At 47.7% G+C, this 15,712-nt stretch overlaps 2 protein-coding genes across 2 annotated transcripts in view; both read left to right on the forward strand.

Moving 5' to 3' along the window:
- Window positions 1–185: 185 nt before the first annotated feature.
- NINL (ninein like) overlaps window positions 186–15,712 on the forward strand; it is a 50,214-nt gene continuing 34,687 nt past the window's right edge. The window contains exon 1 of the mRNA XM_053383540.1: window positions 186–466. The gene's annotated coding sequence lies outside the window, so the exon portion shown is untranslated. The remainder of the gene's footprint in view (window positions 467–15,712) is intronic.
- On the forward strand, window positions 8,661–15,339 carry LOC128411595 (uncharacterized protein K02A2.6-like; the record flags this gene model as incomplete). Its single annotated transcript, XM_053384032.1, has 3 exons — window positions 8,661–10,502; window positions 11,124–11,251; window positions 15,225–15,339. Coding segments are annotated over 3 exons (2,085 nt in total), but the record flags the coding sequence as incomplete, so codon positions are not given.

The following is a 15,712-nucleotide window of genomic DNA, read 5'->3' on the forward strand; positions in this document are numbered from 1 at the left end:
CTCCAGCGGGCTCCTCCAAGCCAGCAGAGGAGGCCAGAAAGCCCATGAAGACACGCTGGAAGCGAGCCCGGCAGCAGGAGGAGAAGAGGGCGAGAGCGGCGCGCTCCGCTCGTCCCCTAGAGGCGCAGCCCTCGCCGAGAGGTCGCTCCCCTGCCTGGGAAGAGGAGCGCGCAGGAGAGCCGTTGCGCGCCGCGTCTGCTCCTGAAAGGAATCCGGGGTGGGCGGAGCGGGCTGGGGAGGCTGCAAGGGAAAAACCGCCTGCGAGCCGGAGGCTGCTCGCTTCAGCGTGGACGTCCTCAAGGGAGGAGCATCGGCGGCAGCCTCGGGAGAAAGGGAAGCAGAGCACGCTGGCATTGGCCGAGGGGACACAAAGGGGCCGCGAGCGGCGGAAGGTCGTTTTCTGCAGGGGAGATGCTGCGGACGCGGCGCGGGTGGTAGAAGGGAGAGAAGCGGCCGGAGGAGAGAGGTGGGTACCGCTGAGACGCCCACCGCCCCACCTTGGCTCTTTAGGTTGACTCGGGCTTCTGTGGAGCCCCCCACCGCCCCTCAAATTATCTTCTCCGCCCTCAAATTATCTTCTGGGACAAGGGAAGCCAGGGAGTTTTGTGAGGGGAGTTGATCCTGGCTCTGCAACTTGGGCGGCAGATTGTCTCCCAGAACCATAGACTTGGAAGGGAACCCCGAGGGTCGTCTAGTCCAACCCTGCGATGCAGGAATCTCAACTGAAGCATGCATCGCGTGTGTTTACATTTTGCGGAGGGGCGACGGCAAGGATGAACCTCCCTGTTCTTATATCTGCGTTTCAACTTCTTTTCGAGTCTTTCTTGGCGTGGCTGCTGCTTCTTGAGACCAGCTTTTTTTGCCGTTGGTCTTTTAAAACCCGAGTTTCCTCACCAGCCAGGGAGGTTGTGCTTCTAAGAGGTTTCCCCCGCCCGCTTTTCTCTGTGGGGTGACCTTTTGTCGATACTCTTTCCACATTTCTTCCCTCCAGCTCTCCAAACTGGCTGGGTCCTGCCTTGAAATCCCTCTCCTTTCTCATGTACCTGGTGCTTCCTTCCTCGCCAAATGTGCAGCTTGTGCCATTATATGAAGAGCCTGGTGCTAAAAGCAACCAAAACTTTATTTTGAAATCTCATCTCCGCACCTTCTCCGTTTTTAAAGAGAAGTAGGTTGCAAGGAACACCAGCTGTTGTTTTGTCTGGTTTTTATAGTATAAACTCCTCCTTTATTAGTTCCTCTTGTGTGGAGGGAGTTTGGGGTGTAGGAGGAATTTGGCCATCCATCTCTTGCATCAAATTTAAGGCAAAATTTCCCAGCTTACCTCCTTTCAGATCCCCCTCCCCAGTCGTCAGCTGTGACCCATTTACACTGCACTTGAAATTTAAACTGGTTTAGGTAGCTGTCCTAACCCTGCTTACCTGGGCGTAAGCTCCATTGAATTCAATATAACTTAATTATGAGTAGCAGTGTTGTTAATTTCATTAGTCAGTTGCTCTTTAAAAAAAGGAACTTAAAGTGACATGGTTAGGATTGCTCTGTTAGTCCTAGACAAGTGTAAACTAACAACAGCTAACTATTTGAGCATCCTCTGCCCTCAGGATGTGCTGGGTGGGACAGATGTAGCCCAACACATCTGCAGGGCACCTGGTTGATGAAGGCTCCCTTAGGGCCTATGATGGGCTAGGCAACCTAAGGCCCAGGGGGCCGGATGCTGTCCAATCGCCTTCTCAATCCGGCCCGTGGACAGTCCAGGAATCAGCATGTTTTTACATGAGTAGAATGTGTCCTTTATTTAAAATGCATCTCTGGGTTATTTGTGGGGCCTGCCTGGTGTTTTTACATGAGTAGAATGTGTGCTTTTATTTAAAATGCACCTCTGGGTTATTTGTGGGGCATAGGAATTCGTTCATCTCCACCCCCCCAAAAAAAACATAGTCCGGCCCACCACGGCTGAAAAAGGTTGCTGACCCCTGGGAGATTTGCTCTGCCCTGTTTCTTACTGTTTTCCCATGCCCAAAGAGGAAAATATTGTTTTAGGAGAGAGCAGAGGGCTGCAAATTACCTACTTTTCTAGACTGCCCAACCCCAAGTATCAGGGAAAGGGCCATCACTCAGTGCCAGACGATCTGCTTCAATTGCACAAGGCCCCAGGTTCAATTCCGAGCACCTGCAGGTAGGGATTGGAGATATTCCCTGCCTGAAACCGAGACAATACTGAGCCTGATGGACCAAGGCCATGACTCAGTATAAGACAGCTTCCTGTGTTAACCCGTGTGTCTTGCTATTCTTCCAAGGAACCCTGAGTGACATTTTAGCCTCAAAGCAAGCTCTTGTGGGCCCTTGGGAGTTTCGTCATATTATTCTGGAAGACCGGTGCTTCTGACAGAACAAATCCCCACCATGCATTTCTTACTGTAAAAGCAAAGCTTTGGGGGTTGCAAGAGTTAAAGCCTGCCTCCATCTTCAAATCAGAATAAGGCTGTACCTCAGCTATGAGCAAGGATTTTCAAAGTTTCGTTGCAGCAAGTTTCCACTAGCCAAATGGTTTGTATCTTTCCAAGTGTAAGAAAGACAAACATCAGTTGACCCACGGAGCTCAGCTTTGTCCCAGGCATGAAGCCAAGTCTATTAATGGTGGGGTTTTTTGTTTTGAAAAGAAAACCGGCCTGTTGGCAGGCTTCAAGGTTCTCAAAAAAGCATATAATTAAGTAAATATTGAATGGGGAGGGGAGATGAGCTGTTGTCGTCCCAGTTCACACTTTGCAGTTTTAAGGAGAACACTTACAGCACCTTAGGGTGAAGACAATAAAAAATCTTGTGGTGATGTGTTACAGATTTGTTATGGTATAGGCTTTTCCGCATTGCAGCCCATATATCATCAGATATCTGTGTTATCGTTGCTCATTTATCAGATAGACATGATCCTACCTGTCCCATGTGCTCAGCTGGGCCTGTTTTTTGTTCTGCCACCAGCTGAGGCACAGCTGATGGGAAAAGGAGAGATTGCCCAGATTATGAAATTCCCTGCCCAATGAGGGCACCCTGTGCCTCATAGTTTTACTGGTGTATTATAGTTTTCAGTGCCAAGTTAAGACAGTTTTTGTATATGAACGCATGTTGGTGTTTACAGCACACTCCTAACTATGTCAACTTAGAAGTCCTCTTGAATTCAGTGGGGCTTACTTCTGAGTAAATGAGGTTAGTATTGCAGTGCATCTCTGTTTGTGCATGTATTCTGTGTTGCTTTCATTTTTGGCATTGACATACTTTTTATGCTTTTAATTAATTTTAACATTTTAATGTTTATTTTGCTCTACCTTGAGAACTCAAGAGTGGAAAGGCAGGGTATAAATGTTGTAATAAATGCCCCAGAACACTCTCTCAAGAGCTGTTAGAAAGCTGCCAGGTTTGTGATGAGTGGGAGCAGGCAAGCCCAGTTGAGATAATAATTCCTTTCTGTTTTGTGTAGAGGCTTGAGAAGGAAGCTCATGTCTCCTTGTATCAATTTATGCCCTTGTGGGGGGAGGTTTATTCTACCCTTTGATAATCTACTCCTTATTATGACTGATGTCATTCATCAACCTTGAATGCAGTCAGTGTGAAAGCATTGTGGTCTGTCTGTAACAATATAACTGTAATGAGATTTTACAGCTCCCCCCATCCCCAGAGAGTGACTTTGGGAAAAACAACAACTTTGCATTGTCTGATTCTAAGCATTCTTATAACCTCAGCTCATTATGTAAGGTGTTGCTCAGTCTGCAGCCTGGTATAACTTGTGGAGAAGGACGTAGCTCAGGGCTTAGAGCAGAAGGTCTCAGGTTCAATCCCTAGCATCCCCTCCTGGGGATGATTATTGCATATAAATGCAACACATAAATAAATTGTATGCTTTTCAGAAGATGAATAGATGGCTGGAAATTAAAGAGATCTGGATCGCTTTCAAGATATATGTGTATGTATAGACCAATTTCTTTTTAAAGTCTATCATACAAGTCCAATGGGCAGGTACAACCAAAAGACTAACCACAGAATAGCGAAACAGCCGAATTTAAATTACATTTTTAGTTACCTTTTAAGAACGCAGGATTCACCATTTCAGATATATCAATTTTGAGGTGATGGGAAGATTAAGGACTTGCATCAGGGTTCAGTTGTCTGCTCGTGGGTGCATTCAACATTAAACTGTAGAAAAACAGTACCTTTAAAAAACATTTGTTGTGATTTTTAAAATTATTATTATTTTGAACTTTTAATGACAGTGTGCTCAGGAAAGGCTAAAGACTTTTACCAAAAGTTCACACTGTCTGTGTAACTGAGACAACGCAGGAACATAAAAATGTAAATGATAACAAACATAGAAAAAGTCTAGGAAAATATTTCAGATTCCTAGATATTTGTGTCAAAAATTGACTTACCCAGGTAATTAGACATTTGCCAGTGGTTCAGCCCCATCTGAAAGAAAGACTCAACAGTATTGTAGAAATGAGTTTTATTCTTGAAAGTTGTAGGAAGAACGCAGAAATTCTGCTTGCATTTAAATGATTAAAAATGAATAGCTGTGTGTGGTCTGCCAAATTTCTCTCTTCCACAAGTAGTTTAATTTTTGGAGCTTAGACTTTTGAGGGAGAACATAATTTCTTAATACACAACTAATTTGGTGTCAATTTCAATCTGCCAAGAAGGTTTATTTAAGAGATTGTAAATTCACCTCGCTACATTCCTGCTTGCAAAACAATTCCTTTAAGGGAAACAGAATTGAAGCCTCTAAATTTGCTAGGCTCGTTGTACAAAAAATTAGAAATGGGCACAAGGGTTATAATCTAAAGATAAGATTCATTAGGAAGGAAATAGAAGGAAGAAAAAACTTGAATGGCTGTTGCACTCTTGTGGGGGAGCCCCTTCACCCTTCTCAGTGACCCAGGGTCTTGGGTCTTCTGATAGAAGTGGCATGCTCCTAGGTAGTAACAACATCCATATTCATTGTGAAGTGGCTTGGTGCTAATGGGTGTGAGATAATAGAGCTTGAGCCAATGGGGTCCTTGTATGTTAAAAATGGGTCCGGATTTTTGTGTGTGCCTCTTGCAAATAATTATTTTAGTTTCCCAATAACCTGCCTGTGTGCTAAGATAATGTTCTGAGGCCCTTCCCTTGAGGCTCCTGCCTTCTAAAGTGAGGCAGATGTTCACTAGGAAAATAACCTTTCCAGCTGTTGCCCTCTGTTTGTGGAACTCTCAAGTGGTCTCCTTGCTGTTCTCTTAAAAAAATTTTTTTCCAATGCCAGGCAAATGGCTTTAATTGCTTTTAGTTGAAATTTTAGTCTGCTGCTGTTTTTAGTTTTTTTTAGTTGTGATTATATATATGTTTTAAATGTAATTGTAAGCTACTCTAGGACCTCAACTGAAGTGAAAGTCGGGATATTAATATTTTATAAATAATTGGTGGGTGTTCAGTGTCTTCCCACATTTTGGGCTACATCTCTAGCCAATGAGAAGGAGCTTTTCCAAGTTTGTGAAAGTGATTTCCTTGTTTTCGCTGAAGCGAGTGAGAATCTCACTGCCACAAGAACATTCTTCATATTCAATTTTTTAACCCAAATGTGTATTTGATGTGAGGGAGTTGAAAAACTTAGACCTTCCTTCTGCATTGTTGATTAATCTCAACAATGGGATGACATTGTATTATTCTCAGTTGAGTTCAAATGCAGTGATATTTAAATTTCTGGGCTCTTCTGAGTTGAATCCGATGAGACAAAGTTTTTATAAGCAGGAACATTTGGCAGGGACACAAGTCAAAACTATAATACAAATGTCTGCTAGCAGAAAAGACTTCATGACAGCTAACTTGGAGTCTGTTTTGACCAAGCTTTGTGGTTGTGTTTCGGTTTTGCTAGTGAGAGAAATATGATGTGATCTTCAATCAATTGTCCCAGGCTTAGGCTCATAAAAATAATGTGTTCATAAGGTTCTGAAGTGAATTAGCTGAGGATTTCAGCTATACAAAGTCCTGTGCGTGAGCAATCTGCTTTTCTGTGTGCCGTCGTGTTGCATGGGGTAGTTTGGATATTGGAAACCAAGGAAGCAATGTTTTGTTCAGTTGACTGTTAAAACTAATGGAGCTAAGTTAGCCGTGTCCATTAATTTCTATGGGTGTCCTTGGAGTATTTCTAACATTGGCTCCATCCCATAGTGGCTTTTACTTTAAGAAAACCCGGTTCAGTAGAAGGCTGTCTCAAATAATGTTCACTTCTGTGTAATCTTATTTTTTGCTTTGCACATTAAATACATATTTGAAAGCAGTTTCTCCAGAGGGTGCTGTTGTCCTCAGGTCTTGCTTGTGTGTTTCCCAAAGGCATCTGGTTGACCACTGTGAAAACAGGATGCTGGAGTAGATGGGCCATTGGCCTGATCCTGCAAGCTCTTCCTATGTTCTTATGTACAGATAAGGTGCCTCCTCCGCCCTCCTTGGAGAGCTGTCTTCAAGAGCACAGCTCAGGAACCTTTGGCTCTTCAAATGTGGTTGGATCAGTCCCAGTCAGCGTTGCCAATGGCAAGAGATAATGGTGGTTGTAATCCAAACAAATTATAGAGGGCTCCCAAATTCTCCATCCTTGTAGAGCCTCTGAAGAAGGAGCTGAGCCATGAAAAGTGAGAAATCTAGTATCTCGTGATGAAAGCAAATCATTAATATTGCTCAAAAGAAAAAATAGGGACAGGGATTTACCAGGGACAGGTAGCAGCACATAGATTCTGTCCCCGGTAAATAGGGGTCTTTGGAGCATATGGGATAGTGATCCTATTGTGGCCTTGCACACAATGCATTTTATTCAAACATGCCATCTGTTTTCCGGGATTAAGCTTTTTTGGGGGGATAGGAACTGGTTCTACATGGTTGCGTCAAGGGTTGTCCATTCAAAGCACTGATTAGCCCTGCTAATTCAAACAATATTTCAAATACAACACTGCAATTAAAGTGTTAGTGGTCAAATGTCTGTGTGATAAAGATGGACATAGTCATCTTTAAAATATATTTGTTATGTACTGAGTTGAATAGGATCCAAACTGCAGCAGTCTGATTGGTCCTAGAACAATAGGATCCAAAAGGCAGCAGTCTGATTGGTCCTAGAACAATAGGATTCAGAATGCAGCAGTCTGATTGGTCCTAGAACAATGCAGCAGCATGATTGGTTGGCAGGAACTACCCAATCATGCTCCAGATAGAAGTGAATCCACAACCTGATTGGCTTACAGTAGAATTCCGGAATTAGCCAATCATGTGCAGCCCATTGTGTAAATAATGTATATAAAGCAGATACTTTGAGGGGACTTTCATTCATTCCTCCTCACCACTATGAGCTGAATAAAGAGCATGAAATCACTTCGCGACTCTGAGTATATTTCACCGGCGACGAAGGTGGGATCCCGCTGAGCTGACTGCCACACACAGCACCGCAGCACCGCCACCTGCCGCACCGCTGCCTCGCACCGTGTATCCAGGCTTCAGCTCCGGGACACAAGGAACTCAGAATGGCAACCGACAACAGCTTCTCGCCATTCAACCCAGCATCTGGAGACTGGGAAGCGTACGCCTCCCGTTTCACCTTCCTCCTAGAAGCCAAAGGGGTCACCGACGAAGAAGACGCCAAGAAGAGGGCGATATTCTTCAGCGTCTGCGGAGAGGAGACGTTTGAAATCGCCCGGGCCCTCCTTGCGCCTGAAGACGTCGCTACTGTTCCATACAAAACAATAATGGAACAGCTGAAGGGGCACTTTTCGCCGCAGCCCTCAGTGGTGGCTCGTCGAAATGCCTTCTACGCAAAGCGGCAAGCCCCTGGGGAAACCATAACTGGGTTTGTGACGTCTCTCCGCCAAGCCGCCCGGTTCTGCAACTTCTCAGAGCTGGAGAACATGCTTCGTGACCGCCTCGTCGGTGGCCTGAAGGATGAGAAGCTGCAACGACGCCTCTACGCTAAGAAGGACCTAACGTTCCAGGTCGCTCTGGAGGAGGCCCTGGCAACGGAAGCTGCCGAGAGGTCGACGCAAGAGGCACGGCCGAGCCAGCTGTCCCAACCGAGGGTCCACCACGAAGACCTCACCGACGACTCAGGATCCGACAGGGAGGAGGTGCACCGAGTACAGCAGCGCACTCAAGCAGCCCACATACCACAGCTGCCTCGACGAGAAGGAGGGAGCTGCGCAAGCTGTGGAGAAAGTCACGAGAGGAGGACCTGCCGTTTCCGCAACGCAGAGTGCAGGCAGTGCAGAAAATTGGGACACATCGCCCGGGTGTGTCGGGCTCGGCCCACCCGACGCCAGGCATCAGATGACCAATCCAAGAGCCCCAGGTCCCGGGGCCCAACGCACCAAGGCAACTCGACAGAGCTCACGGAATTCCAGGTATACCAGTTGCCCCACCCCAACGTAGAGAAAATTTATGTTGACGTACAGATAGAGGGGGCCCCATGCCGCATGGAGCTTGACACGGGTTCAACTCTATCCATAATCTCGGCAAGGACCTTAAGGAAACTGTGTCCTACTGGGGGTCCCAAACTCAGGCCGGCCCTATTCACCCTCCGGGACTTCCAAAAACGTAAGGTCCCCACAATGGGGGTGGGGACCTTCAGGGTGCAATACCGAGGGCGGACGCGGCAACTGGACTTGCTTGTGGTCAAGGGCCCCTACATTAGCTTACTGGGATTGGCATGGTTTGGACCACTGGGGCTAGCCGTCACCGGGGTGAACCACACTAGCTTACAAGTGGACGTGGACGCAATATGCAAGGAATTTCCGGGGGTTTTCGATGGGAAATTGGGACAGTATACGGGCCCCCCCATTGCTCTACAGCTTGACCCCGCAGTACGACCGGTCAGGCTCAAGGCCCGCCGGGTCCCGTTCGCCCTGAAACCCCGTATAGACGAGGAATTGGACCGGCTCGTGGAGCAAGGAGTGCTGGAGCCGGTGCCTAATGCCCCCTGGGAAACCCCAATCGTCACGCCCGTCAAGCCTAATGGTTCAGTCCGCATCTGCGCAGACTACAAATGTACCATAAACAAGGCCCTCACGGCCCATGCATACCCAGTGCCAGTGGTCAGCCATGTTCTTGCCACCCTGGCTGGGTCGAAAATTTTTGGCAAGCTGGACTTGGCCCAAGCATATCAACAGCTGCCAGTAGATGAGGCCACAGCAGAGGCACAGACGATTGTGACGCACAGAGGAGCATTCAGGGTAAAGCGGCTGCAATTCGGTGTCAGCGTGGCACCAGGCATATTCCAGAATCTAATGGACTCTCTACTTAAAGGGATTCCTGGCGTCACCCCCTTCTTCGATGATGTGTTGATTGCCGGGCCCACACCAGAGGAGTTTGAGGACCGCCTCCGCACCGTTCTGCACCGTTTCCAGACGGCGGGTCTCAAGGTGAAGCGGGAAAAATGTCTACTAGGAGTGCCTCAGGTGGACTTTCTGGGATTTATGGTGGACGCAGAAGGGGTCCACCCGACTGGGGACAAGGTACGGGCCATTTGTGATGCCCCAGCGCCCAAGAACAAGACTGAACTTCAGGCCTTCTTGGGACTATTGAACTTTTACCATTCCTTCCTTCCCCACAAGGCGGCGGTAGCAGAGCCCCTACACAGACTCCTGGACAAGCGGGCCCCTTGGGTGTGGGGCCAGCGCCAGGAGGCCGCATTCCAGGCAGTCAAGGACTTGCTTGTCTCAAACTCGGTCTTGGCACACTTCGACGAGAGGCTGCCGGTGGTGCTAGCATGCGATGCCTCGCCCTATGGAATTGGCGCTGTCCTGGGACACCAACTCCCAGATGGAAGAGAGGTACCGGTGGCATACTTTTCCCAGACACTCAACGCAACCGAGCGGAACTACTCGCAAATCGACAAGGAGGGTCTGGCAATCGTGAAGGGAGTAAAAAAATTCCATGATTTCTTGTACGGGCGGCCCTTCACCGTGGTGACTGACCACAAGCCGTTGCTTGGCTTATTTGCCCCTGAAAAGCAGACCCCCCAAGTGCTGTCTCCTCGCGTCCTCAGGTGGTCAATTTTCCTTGCCAGCTACCAGTATGCACTGATTCACCGTCCGGGGAAGGCGATGGGCCATGCGGATGCCCTCAGCAGGCTACCACTACCGGAAACAGGCCCCGACCCAGCACCTGCACAAGAGGTTATGAGCCTGGAGCTGCTTCCCGACCGCCCCATTCAGGCACAAGAAGTTGCACACCATTCCAAGAAAGATAGGGTCATCTCCCGGGTCCTGGACTGGGTGTGGAGGGGATGGCCCAGCAGCAGCCCCGGGCCAGAATTCGCCGGCTACACAACCCGCAAACATGAACTGTCGGCCCACAAGGGGTGCCTGTTATGGGGAAGCAGGGTCATTGTTCCCCAGCCCCTCCGCAAAAGGGTCCTCACAGCCCTACACGAGACACACCCAGGGGTAGTAAGAATGAAGGCCCTTGCCAGGAGTTATGTGTGGTGGCCGGGGATCGACGGAGAGATAGAGGCCTGGGTCAAACACTGCCAGGCCTGCCAAGAATCCCGCCCAGATCCCCCAAGGGCCCCAGTCCAGTCCTGGGAGTCCGCCCGAGCACCATGGTCACGCCTGCATGTGGACTTCGCTGGCCCCTTTCAGGGGAAAACATTCTTCATAGTGGTGGACTCCTACACCAAATGGCTGGAAGTCGCACTGGTACCGTCCACTTCTACGTCCGCAGCCATCCGGGTACTACGCAGGCTGTTTGCAACCCACGGGCTCCCTGACACTCTCGTCTCAGACAACGGGACTGCATTTACGTCAGGAGAATTCCAAACCTTCACAGCGCAGAACGCCATCCGCCACATCCGTTCGGCGCCATTCCATCCTGCCACCAATGGCCAAGCAGAACGCATGGTGCGGACCACCAAGGACACCCTTCGCCGCATGACGCAAGGGGATTGGGAGTACCGCCTTGCCACATTCCTTCTAGCACAGCACAGCACCCCCAGCTCAACGACTGGCCGGAGCCCCGCTGAACTACTAATGGGTCGGCGCCTTGCAATCAGATTGGACCGCATTCACCCCGATAGAGCTCAGGATGAGGTAGTGGTGGGGGAAGGCAGGAACCCCCGGACCTTCGAGGCCCAGGACCCAGTGTACGCAAAGAATTTTGGGGCAGGCCCAGCATGGGTACCCGCCACAGTCACCAGGGTCACTGGCCCCGTGTCGTATGAGGTGCTAACAGATGGGGGGCAATGCTGGCGCCGCCACTGCGACCAGATACGGCGACGATTCCCGGGAGAAAACCAGGAGGAGGAAAGGTCAGAGGAGTCCCAAGGGAACAGAGGGGCAGTGAGGCCCATAGAGCACGAGGGGCCAGCAGGAGAGGCAGAATCAGTAAATACAGAGAGGACCTGCGAGGCCGAAAGGACACCGGAACCAGAACCACGACTGAGCGAGCCGGTTGCGCCAGACCAAATAGCCCCATCACAGCCAGCATCCTTGGAACACGAGCCAGAACCTGGACCCCGGACCAGGGAACACCCCAGGCCGCAACGCACACGTAGGCCGCCAGCGTACCTCGAGGACTATGAATGCGACCTCCCGGGCAGGACTGGAACTTAGAGGGGAGGGGTGTTATGTACTGAGTTGAATAGGATCCAAACTGCAGCAGTCTGATTGGTCCTAGAACAATAGGATCCAAAAGGCAGCAGTCTGATTGGTCCTAGAACAATAGGATTCAGAATGCAGCAGTCTGATTGGTCCTAGAACAATGCAGCAGCATGATTGGTTGGCAGGAACTACCCAATCATGCTCCAGATAGAAGTGAATCCACAACCTGATTGGCTTACAGTAGAATTCCGGAATTAGCCAATCATGTGCAGCCCATTGTGTAAATAATGTATATAAAGCAGATACTTTGAGGGGACTTTCATTCATTCCTCCTCACCACTATGAGCTGAATAAAGAGCATGAAATCACTTCGCGACTCTGAGTATATTTCAATATTAAAAGGCAGACAGCCTACCTAAATAGCGTTGGAATGGAGGGTGAACAAGAAAACAGAACAGACGGAACCTTTGATTTGTTGATCAGTATGTTTTTAATTTGTGTTCCAGATGCAGCAGCAATCTGAATAATATGCTATGTTTTTTTGGGGGGGGGGAATGGAAATGTGTTGTGACTCACATTTTGTCTGTAAGCACTCTGTAGCAAATTTTAAACACAGAAAAGAACGGTGTAGGAAGGACCTTTTCACCCCTAAGGTAGGAAATGATTGTAGGAATTGTGTTAATTATTAGTACAGCACAGCTTTCCCCAACCTGGTGCCATCCAGATGTTTCAGACTACGGCTGGATCTGATGGGGGTTATAGTCCAAAACATCTGGAGGGCTTCAGGTTGTGGGACAGTCAAAACAAATCCAAAAGAGGATGAAATGTTTTGTGTAAATCATGTCTCTGTATTGGACTGAGGGACTCATAGACAGTAATTGATAAACACTTACGGTTAGTTTTAGCTTTTGTACTAAGCAAAAGAAGGGGTGTTAAAACGCTGCTGCTATATTTGTTTATTTCTTGCATTTTTTAGTTGTAGGTTTTAAATTTTCGTTCCGTTCGAAAAAATAGTTTTTATCTACTATGTGTTTTGGAAAGTATTTTGTTTATTTGCTATGCATTTCCACATCTCTTATGATTTAACCAAATTTTGCATGATGGTTCCGGAGAATCAAGGAGCAGGTTTTCTTCTATGTTTGGATACAGTTGGATATCATTTTAATTCAAGATGGCGGTTGAACCTTTTTGAGCTTGCACAGATTTTAACAACTGATTTCAAAACTGCCCTGATTTTGGGCTGGGGGGGGGCATTCTTAGAATTCCTGAGCAACGTGGCTAGAAGTTTCCTAGTCATTGATAATGTAAGCTTCCTTGAAGACCCTATGGTGAAAAGGCAAAGTTTAAACAAAAATAAACGATAGGAGTGAGAGGATAAACAATAAATAGCAGGTTACAATAGCAAGATGCAGAGCATATGTTTAATACAGTAGGAGACAAGAGTGGAAGATAAGAGGATAGCTAGGGTGGGATTGGTAGAAGCCTAATGGATTGTGGGATAACAAGGAGCTTACATAAGACCGGAAAGACGGGTGGCAAATAACAGGAAAAGTTGATCTGGGCGACTGAGGGTAAGACTCAAGAAGAGAAGATAACCTTAGTATCTACTTAAAGGGCTTTCTGTTGTGAAAGCCAGTCTGTCTGCCTTCCTCTAACCCCAGGTAAATCTGTACCAGGTGCTTTCTTAAAGCCCTGGCTACTAGAATGGCATTGGTCCCAGGGTCCCTCTATGTTTTACATCCATAGCTTGCACCTGTGACTTAAAGAGCAATGTGGAGCACTTTCAACCTTTTGTTTGACATGCATATTGCACCATCCATGAGAAACTCCACTGCCTCTTGCAATGTCCACTTCTATTGGGACACCATGGTGTTCAGGTAATATTAGGGAAGTGGCTCTTGTGCTTTGTTTTGCTTTGCAAAAGGTTGTGTGTTGTCTCAGTGCCTGCCCTCAATTGTTATGGTGTGTGTCAGTCTTGCTGGCATAAACAAGATCCCATTCAACTAAGACCAATCGGATGCATCTGCAAAGAAGCTTTCCCCCTTGCCTTTAGTTTAATAATCATGTGCAAGTACAGGTAGCCTGTTGTTGGCATCCATCTGTCTTGAGAGACAATGGAGTGTGCCTCAGGAGGGGAAGTCAAACTGCTGGGTTAGCAGCACCAAAGTGACTTCCCCGGGACGAAAGCTTGGGCAGTGTGTAAGGCGGTCCGGGGATGCCCAGACGACAAGACCCCACTCTCAGCCTCACTGATGTGGTCCAAAGGAAAGCAGAGCAAGGTTTAGCACCAGTTTGGCTGCAGGGGTTGCTGGAAAGAGGCGTACAAGGCACCATCCAACCATCTTAGGGACTCCACTCTGGAGTAGGGTTTACTCCTTACTCTTTTCTTCTCCCGAAGATAACCTGCAAGGCAACGGAGGTTTAGGGTCATAGTTTCCTTCTCCTTGATGGGCTAGCTTCCAAGGTTGATGAGCCCCATCTGCCCCTCACTTCCCTCTACAGCACATGCAGAAACCATCTTCTTGACCATTGGACCTGCTATCTCGTCCGCTCAATCCATGGGAACCTGTCTTCACGTGCAGGCGAAGTCTCTAACACACTGAGGGTTTGAGGCAGGTAGCACAAGCAGCAAAAAGGTATCTTAGTGTGTGTGGTCATGGCTGCATTGCTTTTTCTGGAGTGTGAGCATCCCCTTGCACCTGCTTTGTGGCCAGATTTTGGGGATGTCTTTGTAGGCAGGTTGTCCATGGGCACTGCTCCAGAAGATACGTTAAAAATGCATCAAAAACTTGGAGAGATTTTTGTTTAAAACTTAAAAGCCTTGATAATGCATCTTCCCAGCCTTCAGAACGAACGTGGAGATGTTGTCTTGGATGATGTGTGCCATACTTACAGTTACTGGAGTTTGTTACAATACAGTGGTACCTCGGGTTACATACGCTTCAGGTTACATACGCTTCAGGTTACAGACTCTGCTAACCCAGAAATAGTGCTTCACGTTAAGAACTTTGCTTCAGGATGAGAACAGAAAGTGTGCTCCGGCAGCACACCGGCAGCAGGAGGCCCCATTAGCTAAAGTGGTGCTTCAGGTTAAGAACAGTTTCAGGTTAAGAACGGACCTCTGGAACGAATTAAGTACTTAACCCAAGGTACTACTGTATTAGTTTTGCTTGCAGCTGAGAGAGAGGGCAGGAAGATTCTCCATATTATTTTCCAGGCAGATGCTTAGAAGTTCCTAGCTGCCTGATTTTAAACTGAAATTTAAACCATGAGCCCTTGGGAGTTGCTGAGGTCATTCTATAAGCTCATTACCATGCACCAGAATTACATTTGCTAACCCCGCCGCTACTTAATTCGTTTTTTCCACCTGCATATTCAATTTGTGAAATTAACATTAGCGCTTGCATATAAATGAAACTCGTATGCAGATGCTGTTTTTCTGCTTATCCTGTTGATAGGGGTTTTTTTTTATCCAGAATCCTCCATTGTTTGCTCTTTGCCTCCAGCTCAATTACGCTCCTGCAACAGTGGGGTCTCACAAGAGCAGGTGGCTGCGTGCTTGACTGATGCAGGACACTGAAGCAGTTGGTGCCGCAGAAGTTTCCATTATAAATAGTTGTGTTGTGCTAAATACAGGCCCTACATTAAAACTCAGTATAACTGGCATGGCACACCCAAGACATTCCTCTTGGTCGCTAATGTGGAGAATGAACTTCAGGAGACATCTCCTGGTCCAGATACTACTGCCTGAGCCACTACTGGAACTCTCAATGAAATCAATGTCAGCATTATGCAACAGTAGAATTAATAATGCAAAGCCAACTGTACTTGGTGAGGTCAGTGGTCCATCCATCCCACAGTTGCCTTCAAATGGGACCTAGAGCTGGGCATGCCCTTGCAAAATGAGATTCTTTTGGGGAAGCTTCTGCTTCTCTGGCTGCTGTAGAAGTTATATCATTATTCTTATTTTGTTTGAATCTCAGAAAAGTAAATGCAGATTAAAATTTAGGAGAATGTAGCTGAGGGAGCAGCCATGATCTCCATGGCGGAATTCCCCCTGAAAATATGTCAAGAGCCTGCTATTCAAATGGATGGGGGAAAAACTTGCCCACTGCTTAGAGCTC

This window comes from Podarcis raffonei, chromosome 3 (genome assembly GCF_027172205.1).
Source record: "Podarcis raffonei isolate rPodRaf1 chromosome 3, rPodRaf1.pri, whole genome shotgun sequence".
Lineage (NCBI taxonomy): Eukaryota > Metazoa > Chordata > Lepidosauria > Squamata > Lacertidae > Podarcis > Podarcis raffonei.